General features: G+C 40.9%; 4 protein-coding genes across 5 annotated transcripts; 3 read left to right on the forward strand and 1 right to left on the reverse strand.

Annotated features, from left to right (window-relative positions):
• The first annotated feature begins 69 nt into the window (after positions 1 to 69).
• Positions 70 to 2582, forward strand: LOC138132881 (monocarboxylate transporter 13-like). Its single transcript, XM_069050578.1, has 6 exons — positions 70 to 604; positions 750 to 1020; positions 1080 to 1427; positions 1476 to 1604; positions 1654 to 2079; positions 2134 to 2582. The coding sequence occupies exons 1-6, from the start codon at positions 530 to 532 to the stop codon at positions 2499 to 2501; spliced, it is 1617 nt and encodes a 538-aa protein (XP_068906679.1). The 5' UTR covers positions 70 to 529; the 3' UTR covers positions 2502 to 2582.
• A 6314-nt stretch (positions 2583 to 8896) lies between these two features.
• LOC138132882 (monocarboxylate transporter 13-like) lies at positions 8897 to 11281 on the forward strand. Its single transcript, XM_069050579.1, has 6 exons — positions 8897 to 9224; positions 9483 to 9753; positions 9813 to 10160; positions 10209 to 10337; positions 10390 to 10776; positions 10833 to 11281. The coding sequence occupies exons 1-6, from the start codon at positions 9150 to 9152 to the stop codon at positions 11198 to 11200; spliced, it is 1578 nt and encodes a 525-aa protein (XP_068906680.1). The 5' UTR covers positions 8897 to 9149; the 3' UTR covers positions 11201 to 11281.
• Positions 11282 to 11283: 2 nt separating this feature from the next.
• HemK1 (HemK methyltransferase 1) lies at positions 11284 to 12628 on the forward strand. Its single transcript, XM_069050583.1, has 5 exons — positions 11284 to 11665; positions 11712 to 11800; positions 11847 to 12054; positions 12105 to 12310; positions 12361 to 12628. Exons 1-5 carry the CDS (start codon positions 11387 to 11389, stop codon positions 12596 to 12598), a joined length of 1020 nt encoding a protein of 339 aa, XP_068906684.1. The 5' UTR covers positions 11284 to 11386; the 3' UTR covers positions 12599 to 12628.
• Capa (Capability) lies at positions 12610 to 14119 on the reverse strand. 2 transcript variants are annotated; one of them, XM_069050590.1, is made up of 3 exons: positions 13230 to 14113; positions 13073 to 13174; positions 12610 to 13024 (listed from the first exon to the last, which is right to left on the reverse strand). In XM_069050590.1, the coding sequence occupies exons 1-3, from the start codon at positions 13300 to 13302 to the stop codon at positions 12723 to 12725; spliced, it is 477 nt and encodes a 158-aa protein (XP_068906691.1). In that variant the 5' UTR covers positions 13303 to 14113; the 3' UTR covers positions 12610 to 12722. The 2 variants fall into 2 exon arrangements, with proteins under 2 accessions (XP_068906691.1, XP_068906690.1); XM_069050589.1 differs by having other exon boundaries at positions 12610 to 13174; positions 13230 to 14119.
• Positions 14120 to 14875: the final 756 nt, after the last annotated feature.

A 14875-nucleotide genomic window follows, 5' to 3' on the forward strand; every position in this document is an offset into this window, starting at 1 on the left:
TTCTTTGTGTTGTGTGAAGTGAACGATTCCCGTTCCATTTTGAAAGTCGTACCGATAACACAGTCGAGTGGTTCGTGTAATTTGTCACAAAAATGCGACCATCTCGATAACGTAATCAATGACAAAATGCATCGTCACTGTCCCGTATTTACGTTTCGCGAACACACCCCTTGGGAGACGTCTTCGGACGTAACAGCGGCCTTGAAACGTATCCTTGCGGCAAACGCGAATGTCTCATTCGGTCAATAATGATACATGCAGGACTTAATTGTTGTTTTTCTAATAAAAACCCGCCACTTAATCAAGCTAATTATATATGTCATTTACTGAGTAGAGACCAAGCACGAAACGCTTAGCTGTGTCATCGTTCTTATTGAAAATTTGCGCGCTTCAGATAATAACTTATCGCTGAATTCAGGGTCTATAATCTTATATAAATTGAGCATCGATTCTTTTCTTATCATCAGTGCGTTTGTCAAGTGACAAAGTGAGTGCCGCAACTGGACAAAACTAATTAGTGTCAGTGATAATGGTGTCCACGGTCAAAGTGCCACCTGATGGTGGATACGGATGGGTCATAGTCCTGGCGAGTGCTGCGAGCAACGTGAGTTGTCACAATTGCACTTACACGTTACGTCATCCATTACACAATATTATTCGGTTGTTTATTCGATTTTTTTTAAATATGACGGCGCCAGTTTCGGCCAACTTGATACGACCACTCAGGGATAAGATGTTATCGATTGCAGCTCATCATAATTCCTTTGATGCAAACGTTCGGCCTCATCTTCAAGGACACGTTTTTGGAAATGGGTCTGTCGGCGACCCAGGGCTCTCTGATCATAAACCTGAACGCCGCTTTCGGCATGATCATGGGGTTGGTCAACGGCTTCCTCCTCAAGGTCTTCGGCTACCGCAAGATCGCCCTGATGGCTTCGTTTCTCGTGACAACGGGAGTCATCCTGACGTCTTTCGCCACCACTTTCACTCACTTTATGATCACTTACGGTTTGATAACATGTTAGTACAGGTTCGTCGCGGGTCGCTCTGTCGCATGGTCTGACAAAAAATGATTTCAGCCTTGGGCATGGGCATGAACATGGCCGCCTACGGCTTGGCGCTGAACATGTACTTCAGAAAGAACAGAGGCAAGGCGGTGGGGTACGCGATGACGATCACAGGATTCGGACCCATCCTGATGCCCCAGGTGATCAACGGTTTGACCAAAATCCACACCGTTCATGGTACCACTCTGATACTCGGAGCCATATCTGCCCACTCGTTCATCTCGGCCCTGCTGCTCCACCCGCTCAAGTGGCACATGAAGACAGAGATCGTGGAAGACGAGAAACTGGATCCGATCGAAGAAGATCCTCCGGAAGAGAACGAAGGAAAGACCGAGACCAGAATCAAGCTGATCAGGAGCCGTAAGTGAGATTCTCCAGCTTCAGCACTTTCCTAAATGGCATTTCTAGCGTCGCAAGTGGCACGATCGAGGAAGAATTCGATGATGGGGTCGACCGAATCTCTTGACGAAGTGGAGAACGGTCCCATCTACGGAATGGACTCGGCTCTGGCCGGAAGCGTGATTTCTTTACACTCCAGTAAGACGAACGTGTTGGCACATGTTTTTTTTTCACTGTTCACTTTTAGTGAAGCGCAAAGCTTCCGTGGTGTCGCAGTCTTGGAAGAAAGGATCGACTCCTAGCATCTCCAAAACTGGAGAGATCTACAATCCCGAGATGAGCCGACCCATCAAGAAAAAATCTCACTGGAGGATCTTCTTCGACCGTTTGGTCAAATTCTTCGACCTGGACCTTCTCAAAGATCCAATTTACGTCAACATTATGGTGGGGCTTTCGTTGGCCGTCTTCGCCGAAATCAATTTCTCTCTCTTGACGGCTTTTATCTTGGCCGAATTCGGCCTGAACACAGATCAAATCGCCACATTTATGTCGATATTGGGGATTGCGGACATCATTTTTCGATTTCTAGCTCCTTACATAGGGCAACTGATGAAACTCACCGCCAGACCGATGTACGTTATAACCCTCTTCCTATTGATGTTGTCCCGATTTTGTGAGTAATTCGACGAACGCTCGACGTTTTCTTTTACTAATGAAGACATTTCAGCTCTTCTAATCTCGAACAATTACATAATTTTACTGGGAGTAGCTTTGGGACTGGGTATCGCGAAAGGTGTGAGAACCGTTTACATGAGCCTCGTCCTTCCCACGTACGTCCCCATCGAAAAACTGGCCTCAGCTTCTGGACTACAGATGATGGTGAACGGCTTCTGCATTTTGTTAGGGGGCCCCGTTATAGGCATAATCAGAGATGTCACCGGAAACTACACCCTGTGCATAATAGTACTAAACTGCATCACTTTCTCGACCATCGCAATTTGGTCAATAGAAGCCGTCATGACACGGTTAAAAAAGAAACAAGAGGTTCAAGATAAATCCGTTGAACAAACCGACACTTTACTCAACAAGCCTTGACCTTGAAGTATTACTCTAGTATTGTCGATATCTGTATGTGAAAATACTTATTTATAATAAATGTTAAGTTGTTTGTTAGAATTTTTTTTGTATTTTGGCCCCACGAAAATCCGTTTTCCGTAAATGAGAAATTATGAAAATGATCAATTCACGTGAGGTAGTGACAGCTCTGGCGAGTTTTCTCTCAAAATCGGTGCACATTTCCACTAAAGATACACAACAACTTGTGAGGTTAGGTTGCGGTAACACTGAGAAGTTGGGGGAATTGGTCAGGTTGGCAGCGACAGTGACAATCACACCATCACAAACTGCTCAAACGTTTTATTCTGCATTGCCATGATGCGCCACCGCCACTGGTGTGCTTCCTAGCGATTCTCGTTTTCCCTACGCCACTGACGTTTTAAAGGCAGCGCAGCTAAGCTCGGCCCACAGGTCCTTTACAGATTAATACCAGTCTAACTGAACACAGGGACTATGTTCAGTGTTACAAAAATGTCCCGGTATGTATTTGTAGTGTGTGAACTTGTACATGATTTCGTACAGTTCAAAAAAGTGTTGTACAAGCTTTGTTGCGTATACGCTTCCTAGCAATACCTAATAATGCTTAATGCTTATTGAACAGAAAAATAGAAAAAACAAGTGTTTTTTTTTTGTTTCCGTGTTTTCCGTAAACTTTTTCTCCTTCTTTTTCTAGTAGGACAATATGAGTACTACATTCTCATCCACTTTGTCGTTGCAGCGAAATGAAATTTCTCAGAGTAGCTAAGACATCCATGACTGTAGATACAGATAGTGGCTCAAATTCTACTGCATCCCATTCCAGTATCGATTTGTTTATGTGACGACCTCATCTTTTTCGCCCCCGATTTATTGCTATTAAGGATGAACTGGAGTAACAATCTCAACAAAAAGTTGCGGAATTCTTATTTATAATGCTATGAAACGTTTATTACGAGAAATCAATATTTGAAAAAAAAATTTTTAATTTTTGGAAACGAATTGTACACTTGCTTTCAAACTTTCCCGTACACGTTCAAAATCAAGTAACAACGATTTTGCAAAATTTAAGCAGTGTGAACGGGTAATTTTAAGATTAGGTTAAAGATGACATTGACAGCAATTGAAAAAATTATGATCGGTCTTCTACTCACGGTCCCTCCTTGTGCCCACCTCTTCTTTACTTATTACTTGTAGAACAGTGCTTTTATTTAGCCCATTATGAGTAGCAACCCTTCTTATGGACCACTCTTCTTCTAATTTCGAAAGTATGAAAACTGTGTCTTGTTCTGTCAGTCGGGCCATTTTGACTTTTCAAAAGTTTCAATGTCAGAGTTGATTAATTACTACCCTGATTTAATACAGCGAAAAATAGCTGTACGCGAAAGTTTTGAAAGCAAGTGTACCTAATCAGTTGCAAGTAAAATTTGTGTTTATTCTCTTGATATTTAGATAATTACTTACATGTGATTTTACAATCTTTTGACTAAGACTGTACGTAAAAGTAAACAGAAGCACACTGAATTCAATTTTCATTGCATTTCTGTTAAAATTCTTAACGTAACTGTAGTAAAACGTGCGATATGAGTGTAATATTGCATACCGACGTCAATTATATGCATTTTATCCACTTTTTATTGAAATTAAAACAAGTACATAACCTCAAAAACCGTGTTTTTCCACATACAGTGAGTTTTTTTTAAGATTGGCCATAGGATTTTACATGCTAATTTTTCAACCCCCTGTTAACTTTTGTTCCGATAAAAATATCCAAACCATTTTTGGAACAAAGTTGGAAGATTTTTTAAACTATCGGATAGATTACAATTTAATATCCCAAACCGTCGAAAAAGTTGTGAAAAAATATTTTTTAAGGCGCCGAAATAATAGTACGTCGAGCGGCCGCCAGAGTAGCGCCATTGTCGGCTCAACCAGCACCTGACGATCTCCAATTTTGGATGCTTTCGGCGCGCTAAAATAGTTATTTTTGTATTAAGTGCGCAAAGTGATTGTTTTTTGTTGGGGCATGAGAATGAGTTTTTGGTCGAGACCGTCAGGTCGAGACTTCAAACTCATTCGAATGCGCCAACAAAACAATCATCTTGCGCACGAAATACAAACACTATTTTTTCTACAACAGCATTTTAAAATTTTTGAATTTTTTAATTTTTGTAAAATTTTCCTTGGATGCTAAAATATTCGTCAAAAAGTTTCCTTGGGTGCTAAAATATAACTATTTTAGCATCCAAGGAAACTTTTTGACAAATATTTTTTCACTATCAAAAATGACATACTTTGCGACTTGATAACGATGCATAAATGTCACGTTTTTTTGACAGTTGTAGAAAAAATATTTTTTTGTTCCAAAAATGGTTTGAATATTTTCATCGGAACAAAAGTTAACAGGGGGTTGAAAAATTAGCATGTAAAAACCTATGGCGTCTTAAAAAAAACTCACTGTATAATTAGCGATTACATGGAAATTCTTAAATTTGGCACAGTACTTTAGCATGGATAGAAGAACTATTGTACCAATTTTAAGCAATTTTCGCAATTTTTCAATGTTACTCCAGTTCATCCTTAAACGCTGTTGTTGTGTTTTCTCAGTTCTTCCATATTGTGGAGATTGTTGTGTGGTAAAGACAGTTCGTTTCCTGTGTCCACATTTGCCTCGCATCGTTCTATCTTCTATATATACAGTGAGCGGCAAAAGTATGGAATAAATTCCTTAAAAATTAAACAAAATTTTTTTCAAAAAAATCTTTGCACAGGCCAATTTTAGTTTATAAAAATACATGTTTTAGTATCAAAGAAAATTCCAAACAGTCATTTGTTTTCGAGTTATGACGTCATCGATAGTTTTTTTAAATGGAAACCCCCCTATTTTTTTCTTGATTCTGATAGCCCCTTTAATTGTATAAATGACAGTATAAAAATTTTGTTATCTTACATAAGGAAATTTTTGAGAAAAAAAATAATAAAGTTGGAAAAAATAAATTTTATAACGAACAAAAACAAGTCAAAAAATCAAGTAGGTAAATCAAACAGTCAAATGTTACTGTCAATTTCATTCGTATGTGTTATTTGTTTTACAAAACGTTTTCGAAAATGACTCATTTAACAGAAACACAACGTATAGAAATTTTAATTTTGATTGGGTGCTGGGATGAAACTAAAACAGGGGGAATTTCTTCATAAACTTGATTTTTGTCAACAAGCTGGGGGGTGGCAATTCGAACATTTAATTCCATTATTTTAAGTACTTACTAACACAGTTTTTGACTTGTTTTTGTTCGTTATAAAATTTAAATTTTTTCAAATTTATTTTTTTTTCTCAAAAATTTCCTGATGTAAGGTAACAAAATTTTCATACTGGCATTTAGACAATTAAAAGGGCAATCAGAATTAAGAAAAAAAATTGGGGGTTTCCATTTAAAAAAACTATCGATGACGTCATAATTCGAAAACAAATGACTGTTTGGAATTTTATTTTGCATTAAAATATGTATTTTTAAAAACTAAAATTGACCGGTCCAAAGATTTTTTTGAAAAAAATTTTGTTTAATTTTTAATGAATTTATTCCATACTTTTGCCGCTCACTGTATAAAAATGAATCGCCGTTCGTTAGTCTCGCTAAAACTCAAAAACGGCTTGACCGATTTGAATATTTATTTTTTTCTTTTGTTCGCTTTAATTCAGGGGTGGTTTAAAAAGAAAAAAAAATCGGAAAAGTTGCCCGGAAAATTGGAAAATTCGGGAAAAACTGAAAGTGCTTTTTTCTGTGGGAACGGCTGGAACGATTTGACTAATTTTTTTTTTAATGTTCGTAATAATCCGTTTGAGGTATTTATGCAAAGAAAAATTGGAAAAGTTGCCCGGAAAATTGGAAAATTCGGAAAAAACTGAAAGTGCTTTCTTGTGATGGATATGCATAATTTTTTTTTGTTTTGTTCGTTATAGTCGTGAAAAAGTTTTCAGGAAAAAAAAAAATCGGCACAGTTACAAAGGAAAGTCGAAAAATTCGGGCAAACGGCAAAAATTATAATTTTTGTACGCATTCTCGATCATATAACTGACGATAGGAACGACATATTTGATTAATTCTTTTTTTTTTGTTCGATATACCCCGGGATGGAAATAACTCAAAGAAATCTGGAAGATTTGGAGAAAAATCTGGAAAAACTTGATTAAAGTAATTCGGGGAAAACTGAAAGTGCTTTTTTGTATGAACTCAAGACCATAACTCAGGATTCAAACAATGGCTATGCGTAATTTTTTTGGTTTTGTTTGTTAGGGGACAATCACATAGGAAAGTCGGAAAATTCGGACAAATTTCAAAAATTATAATTTTTGTATGCACTCTCGATCATAACTGAAAATAGGAGCTACATATTTGCTTGATGCTTTTTTTTTGTTTTCAATTGAAAAAAAATCTGGAAGATTTGAAGAAAAATCTGGAAAAACGCAATCCAGTAATTTAAAATAAAATTACATTTGCTTTTACTTTTGTGTTGTTTCGCGATCTGTCCAACAAATGTAGTACATACATACATCGTTGTTTTATTTCTATCCCAATTTATTTGCCTACATGCACAAATGTAATTTGACAGCTGATTGTGAAATTGGGAATCAAACCAATCGCATTGTTTACTTGAACATCGATCTTACAATCGAAATGTAAATATTGGGTGATTCAAAATAATTGTGGATAAATCTGGCAACTATGTACGAAAATTTATGTGGCAACTGTGTGGGTAGGATAGAGTTGACATATCTTTGACAGTTCATAGTCGCGCAATTTTGAAAGTTGTCAAATCAATGTGTAATGGAATTAAAAAAATCAAATGCACGCTTATGAAATGTCATACAAGTGTCAACTCTATCCCATTCACACAGTTGCCACATAAATTTTCGTACATAGTTGCACTATGTACGATCATTTTGAATTACCCAATAAAACTGCTCGAGATTCATTGTGATTTCAAATTTAATGGAAGAAAATAAATCATTTGTTTGGACATGAAATTGTGACTTAATTAAATTGTGTCTTAAATTCTGGAACAAAACCGCATGGTTCCAACTCGATCACATTCCAGGCATATCACACATTTGCAGCATTTCAGCAGTGTAGAATACTGCCGATAGAATTCATCTCCCTTTTAAAATTTTTACTTTGTTTACACATTTCCATTGACCTTACATGGCATTGCCGAAACAAAATCTAGGAAGAAAGAAAGACACTCCGAACCTGATTATTTAGTGCTGTTTTCAACAACTTTTAATATATTTTACCTATTAGAATTAGTTGGTAAATAAAACAGTACGCTGATAGATTGCACGTTTTTAAATTCTAGTCCCAAAACATAAGGCAGTGAAAAGTACTAAACTCTCCATCTCAATTGTTTCACGTTATGTAAAAAACCGTTGTAACCTTGCAGATTAATTCCCGCCACGCTTGTTTCTGTGTCTTCTGTCAAAAACGTGCAATCTATCAGAGTACGGGATATATCAAAAATTGGTAGCACCATGCACTGCATGCAAATGTCGGAAGCAGACGCAGGTCACGTCGATTCTTGATTCGGACTATAATAAAAAAAGGACTACACACCGGGACATTTTTTAACACTGAACATAGTCCATATTTTTTATTCCCTATGTTCAGTTTTAAAAAACACAGGTCAATGGATAAATGTAATCAAGTAACCAAGGTAACCAAAATAGCTACTTGACAGCTAAAAATAAAACTGTCAAGTTGATTGAATTATTGTTGTAATTAATTGAAAAAATATATACAACTGAACAAAAAGTACACATAATGCCAATCAGAGCATTAGAAATGTGTGTGACAGTGTTCAGTCACTTATCCTTTGCTTGAATCATCTTGAATGGTATTTCGACCATTTTCGACAGATTTGTGTATAATTGGTTGCATAACAACTCACAATGCATTGAGATGTGCTTTTTAAAACTGAATGGGAAGTATGGACTATGTTCATTGTTAAAAAAAATGTCCCGGTACATACATGGAGCATACGTATCTCTTTTATGCCCTTCTTACAGTATCTATTTTACATACACGGCCTACAACAAGAAAATCTTCCAGGAATTACGATCGGCGCATTTTGAGGAACATGCAGAACGTCGCGCGTCATTATAACAGATTTCGTCGTTATATCCAACATCGTAATAACCGGATTCTACTATACTTGGATTTTTGTGTGTTCCATTTTCAAAATTGTCAACTCACCGATAACGCAATCGAGTGATTGGTTTAATTTGTCACAAAAATGCGATTACTATCTCGATAACGTCATCAATGACAAAATGTATCGTCATTGTCCAATACTACGTTCCGCGAACACACCCCTTCGGAAATGTCCTCGGACGTAAGAAACATATTCTTGCGGCAAACGCGAATGCTTCATTCAGTCAAAACCCGCCACTTAATCAAGCTAATTATATCTATCATCACTCCGTACAGTCCAAGACGAAAGGTTTAGCGATGTCATGGTCCTTGTTGAACATTTGCGGCTCAGATAATAACTTATCGCTGAATTCGAAATCTGAAGCCCATATAAATTGAGCATCGATCTTTCTTTTATTGTCAGTGCGTTCGTTAGTGCCGCAACTGGACAAATCTGTGGGTGATAATGGTGTCCACGATCAAAGTGCTACCTGATGGTGGATACGGATGGGTCATAGTCCTGGCGAACGCTATGAGCAACGTGAGTTGTCACAATTGCACTTACAGGTTATGTCATCGATGCACCATTACACGACATTATTATATAACATGTGTTCGATCGAATTGGCTGTGATCTTTGTCGCTGTCTTTGTCTAATCAACTTGATTTATGATGTTGTTTCCTAAAAAATAAAATCAAAGCCAATTCGATGAATTTTTCAATTGAACAGCTTTTATTATTATATTGTTATCATATTTCTTTGAAATCTGACTCGCAGATAAGATCTTATCGATTACAGATCCTCATAATTCCTCTCATGCAAACGTTCGGCCTCATCTTCAAGGACACGTTTGTGGAAATGGGTCTGTCCGCCACCCAAGGCTCTTTGATCATAAATCTGAACGCCGCTTTTGGGATGATCATGGGGATGGTCAACGGCTTCCTCCTCAAGATGTTCGGCTACCGTAAGATCGCCCTGATGGCTTCGTTTCTCGTGACGACGGGAGTCATCCTGACGTCTTTCGCCACCACTTTCACCCACTTTATGATCACTTATGGTTTAATAACATGTTAGTATAGGTTGGTAGTGGGTCGCTCTGTCGCATGGTCTGACAAAAGATGATTTCAGCCTTGGGCATGGGCATGAACATGGCCGCCTACGGCTTGGCGCTGAACATGTACTTCAGAAAGAACAGAGGAAAGGCGGTGGGGTACACGATGACGATCACCGGACTCGGACCCATCCTCATGCCCCAATTAATCAACGGTTTGAGCAAAATGTACACCGTTCAAGGTACCACTCTGATACTCGGAGCCATATCTGCCCACTCGTTCATCTCGGCCCTGCTGCTCCACCCGCTGAAGTGGCACATGAAGACCGAGATCGTGGAAGACGGGAAACTGGATCCGATCGAAGAAGATCCTCCGGAACAGACCGAAGGAAAGACCGAGACCAGAATCAAGTTGATCAGGAGCAGTAAGTGAGACTCTCCAGCTTCCGCACCCTCTTAAATCGCATTTCTAGCGTCGCAAGTGGCACGATCGAGGAAGAATTCGATGATGGGGTCGACCGAATCTCTGGACGAAGTTGAGAACGGTCCCATCTACGGAATGGACTCGGCTCTGGCCGGAAGCGTGATTTCTTTACACTCCAGTAAGACGAGTATCGTTGGCACGAGTTTTTTGTTTTCACTGTTGACTTCTAGTGAAGCGCAAAGCTTCCGTGGTGTCGCAGTCGAAGAAGAGCTCCAAAATTGGAGAGCCAACCATCAAGACAAAATCGTCCTGGAGGCTCTTCCTCGACCGTTTGGTCAAATTCTTCGATCTGGACCTTCTCAAAGACCCGATTTACGTCAGCATTATGGTGGGACTTTCGTTGGCCGTCTTCGCCGAAATTAATTTCTCCCTCTTGACGGCTTTTATCTTGGCCGAATTCAGCCTGAACACCGAACAAATCGCCACATTTATGTCGATATTGGGGATTGCTGACATCATTTTTCGATTTCTAGCTCCCTATATAGGTCAACTGATGAAACTCCCCGCCAGACCGATGTACGTTATAACTCTCTTCCTATTGATATTGTCTCGATTTTGTGAGTACATAATTCGAAGAGCGCTCGACGTTTTTTCACTAATGAAGAAATTTCAGCACTTCTAATCTCGAACAATTACATCATTTTACTGGGAGTAGCTTTGGGACTGGGTATTGCGAAAGGTGTGAGAACCGTTTACATGAGACTCGTCGTTCCCGCATACGTCCCCATCGAAAAACTGGCCTCAGCTTCTGGACTACAAATGATGGTGAACGGCTTCTGCATTTTGTTAGGGGGCCCCGTTATAGGCATGATCAGAGATGTCACCGGAAACTACACCGTGTGCATAATAGTACTAAACTGCGTCACTTTGTCGACTATCGCAATCTGGTCAATAGAAGGCATCACGACACGGTTAAAGAAGAAACAAAGAGTTCCAGATAAATCCGTTGAACAAACCGACGCTTTACTCAACAAGAGTTGACCTTGAAGTATTACTCTAGTATTGTCGATATTTGTACGTGAAAATACTTATTTATAATAAATGTTAAGTTGTTTGTTACAATTTCTTTCGTATTTTGGCGCCGTCGAGTGAAGAATAGTTAAAGTGCCGGTGCGTTGCGCTTTCGCAAAGAAACTGCGAAAACCCGTTTTCCGTAAACGAGAAATTATGAAAATGATCAACTCACGTGAGGTCGCGGCATCTCTGGCGAGTTTTCTCTCAAAATCGGTGCACATTTCCACAAAAAACACGCAACAATTTGTGAGGTTAGCTTGCGGTAAAACTAGTGAGTTTGGGGGAAACGGAATTGGTCAGGTTGGCAGCGACGGTGACAACACGGTTGGAGCGTTGTTCGAAAAGTGGCGGCAAAAATTCGCGGAAAATTCAATCCCGGAGAGTCGCGAGTCCATCGAAGACATCTTGGCGCATTGTTTGGGCACCGCTCGGGTGAGAATCCGATCGGAGATGATTTTATTTGATCGACAATTTGCAGATACCGGACGTTTACAAATTCAAGCGAACGGTGTTATCCGAGGCTCGAATAAAAGAAATGGAGCGTTTGTGTTCAAAGAGGCTGAAGAGGTGAGCGTGCGGTAATATAGAAATGACAATAATGATAAAATCGAAGGATGCCGATTCAATACGTATTGGGGGAATGGCCGTTCCGGCAAGTGACGCTGAAAATGTCGCCGCCCGTGTTCATCCCTCGCCCGGAAACCGAGCAGCTGGTGGAGCTGGTTTCCGGTGAAATCGTCCGCAAAGGGGCCCGTCACGTGCTGGACTTGTGCTGCGGCAGCGGCGCCATCTCATTAGCCCTGCTGCGGGAACATCCTGCGGTAATAAAAATTCTTCGAGGTGATTGCATCGCGCGATTGAATTTTTTCAGATAAAGGCGACCGCCGTGGATCAATCGGCGGCGGCGTGCCAGTTGACAAAAGAGAATGCACAAAGGAACGGCCTGAACGGGCGCATCCGTATCATCCGGAGCCAACTAACCGAGTGGGGCCGGCGCGAAAAATTCGATATAATAGTCTCGAATCCGCCTTACGTTTTCAGCGAAGATCTCGACGGCCTCCAGGATGAAATTAAATTGTAAAAATAGCAGGATTTGCTCCAGACAAGTTAATTATGCGAGGTTGCAGGTACGAGGATTTAGCCGCCTTGGACGGGGGGCGGGACGGGTTGGACGTGATTAAAACAATCCTGGAATTATCCTCCGAGTGTCTCAACGAAAATGGGAAATTGTTCGTGGAGGTTGAGCCGCGTCATCCCCGGCTGCTCCGCGATTGTTTGCGGGCCCCGGGGCTGGCTCACGTCCGCACCTTCAAGGACTTTTGCGGGAAGGACAGATTCGTCGAGATGATCAAAATCGAACAATAAAACCCTTTAATAAAAATACAAACAGCTTTATTCATTTATTTTATTTCACAGTGAACGGTGCAATAGAAATTTAGGGTCATTATAATGTCCAGCCTTCCACTATAATGCTCGGTGCGAAAGAGATCTAGGCTAGGACGTCGACGTCGGCGTCGAGCTCGTCGTACACCTCGTCGGATTCGCGGCCCAGCCGGGGGGTGTAGTGGACTTGCCTCGACACCGGTCCCTCTCCGTTCAGAATGATGTAGGTCCAGGGGGTGAACTCGTCGACGTTCCTCTTCTGGAGGCGGCCCAGGCGGGGGCCGAACCACATGCCGGAGTTGGCCCCCGGCCGCTTGGCCCCGTAGTTGTTCTCATCGGCGACCCAGTTGGAGTCGCCGCGGCCGATCCGCGGGAACGACACCATCTTGCCTATCCGCCTCTTCACATCTGCAAGACGCGCAAAGTGAGCGGGGGCGGCGCCCGACGGCTGCCTACCTGTGTTGGGGTCCCAGGAGTCGTCGGAGCGGCGCCCCACGCGAAGCGACGGGGTCAGGGCGTACACTGAAGACAATTTCGACCGTTTAGGCTCTTTGGACTCTGAAAAGCGACAGAAAGATTTTTTTGGATTTTTTTTTTCGAAAATTTGACTCACCGGCCAAGCAAACGGCCACACAAAACAGCACGAAACACAAGTGGACACTGCAAGCGAGAAAAGTCTTCATCATTGCAACCGCGTGTCGTGTTGTGTCACGGTTTGGACTGATGGTGAGGTCCGTGTGGCGGTGGAGTTTTTATATCGCGCGGCCTTTGGGGGCGGCGTCGTGCGCCGCCACATTTGTTTACGTCACGGCTACCTCTTAAAATGCAAAACAATTATTATTAAGTAAAGCCGAGCGCTAATAAGGTGTCGACGCCGCCGGCTACGGCGGCCCTGATGGCCTCGCAGGTCGAAATTGTCCCGGAAATTGTCCGATTAAGCCCCGGAGCGGATGATCCGGGCCGCCCTCGGACCCCCCAAAATAAATTAATCAAGCGTGTGTAATGCAGAAAGAATACGTTTCGCTTTGATCTAATAAGACATCTGATACCTAATTGGCTGGAGGAAGCCTCTCCGGTTTTGTTTCGTTCGTGGAGAGGTTCCAAGTGCCTCCAATAAAAATCTAATTTGTGGTCCGTTTGAATTCGGATCCGAGCTGCTAAATCTATAAACGTGATTTTTTAGCAGCGAACCTGAAACGTGATATTACAGGTGTAAATATAAAATGGTTCAATAATCGAAGTGTGTCAACCGGGATCGTGATCCCGCTGTTTACCGTTGGAGACCCGTTCGGGGCGTTATCGAGGGCGGTGTTAATTTTTTAAAGCTGGCGGATTTCGTGTTTTTAATTTGTCACAAACAAATCAACTTGTCTCAATAAAGCGAGGGCGAAAAATAAATTTTTCGCACGTCCGACCGGTATTATTTATTTCGGGGAAAAACTACAGTCGAGTCATGCTTTTCTTCAATTCATTTCACTTCGACCACGTGGGGGGCGCACTTTATATCACTTACCGGCCCGAATCGATGCCTCTTTTTTGTTTGGGTGTTGTTGAGCTAGGCACCAATTTTTCTTCGGTGCTTCCGATGCGGCGACTTTTCCCCGAAACGCAATATCGACGGACCGAAATAGACAAGTCCGATTTAGAAAATCATTTTTCAGGTCGCGACAACCGGAACTGGGTCACGATCACACCCCCATTCGATTTTTTCGACGAAAGCGTCCCCCGAAAACCCACATCTGGACCCATTCTATGTGTACACCTAGGTAAAGTCCTTTTTTAAATCAATTGTCAATGTCAAAATTCCCTCAAGACCAGGCTAAAACCTTTCGTTTCGGAGCACCTCTATCGCAAAATCTCCCTAGATCAGGTTTGAGGTTATGTCAGTAATTTTCAAATGTCAAAAAAGTTTCAGCTGTAACCAAATTTTATACCAAAAGACAAGAAATAATGACACTAAAAAGTGCGACTGACAATATTCAGGAAAAAGGAAATTTATTTAATGGGTAATATAAGCAGTTTACCTATTCATTTTCAAAATCTAACCCCCAATAATCGTCGAATATAATTCTGGAATTATTATTATTATTGGAGAAATGTCCTCAATTGGTAGATTTCCCATCAATTTTTTTCCAGTCCTCTCTAATCACTTCCTTGCAGTGACGAACACTATTTTAAAAGAAAATACCTCGAATATGTGTGCATGTTGACTGCAATTTAGCATGGTCGGTTTTTCTCTCTGCATTTCTTCACGTAATC

This window comes from Tenebrio molitor, chromosome 6 (assembly GCF_963966145.1).
Source record: "Tenebrio molitor chromosome 6, icTenMoli1.1, whole genome shotgun sequence".
In the NCBI taxonomy this organism is placed as follows: domain Eukaryota; kingdom Metazoa; phylum Arthropoda; class Insecta; order Coleoptera; family Tenebrionidae; genus Tenebrio; species Tenebrio molitor.

Bases quoted from the DNA above. Each gene is read 5' to 3' on its own strand.
- LOC138132882 (XM_069050579.1), top strand. From the start codon at position 9,150: ATGGTGTCCACGATCAAAGTGCTACCTGATGGTGGATACGGATGGGTC. The intron at 9,225-9,482 runs GTGAGTTGTCAC...TATCGATTACAG, and splicing joins TGGCGAACGCTATGAGCAAC to ATCCTCATAATTCCTCTCAT. The intron at 10,161-10,208 runs GTAAGTGAGACT...TCGCATTTCTAG, and splicing joins AATCAAGTTGATCAGGAGCA to CGTCGCAAGTGGCACGATCG.
- HemK1 (XM_069050583.1), top strand. From the start codon at position 11,387: ATGAAAATGATCAACTCACGTGAGGTCGCGGCATCTCTGGCGAGTTTT. The intron at 12,055-12,104 runs GTAATAAAAATT...GAATTTTTTCAG, and splicing joins TGCTGCGGGAACATCCTGCG to ATAAAGGCGACCGCCGTGGA. The intron at 12,311-12,360 runs GTAAAAATAGCA...GCGAGGTTGCAG, and splicing joins CTCCAGGATGAAATTAAATT to GTACGAGGATTTAGCCGCCT.
- Capa (XM_069050589.1), bottom strand. From the start codon at position 13,302: ATGATGAAGACTTTTCTCGCTTGCAGTGTCCACTTGTGTTTCGTGCTG. The intron at 13,175-13,229 runs GTGAGTCAAATT...GTCGCTTTTCAG, and splicing joins TGTGGCCGTTTGCTTGGCCG to AGTCCAAAGAGCCTAAACGG.
- LOC138132881 (XM_069050578.1), top strand. From the start codon at position 530: ATGGTGTCCACGGTCAAAGTGCCACCTGATGGTGGATACGGATGGGTC. The intron at 1,021-1,079 runs GTTAGTACAGGT...AAATGATTTCAG, and splicing joins CACTTACGGTTTGATAACAT to CCTTGGGCATGGGCATGAAC. The intron at 2,080-2,133 runs GTGAGTAATTCG...AAGACATTTCAG, and splicing joins ATTGATGTTGTCCCGATTTT to CTCTTCTAATCTCGAACAAT.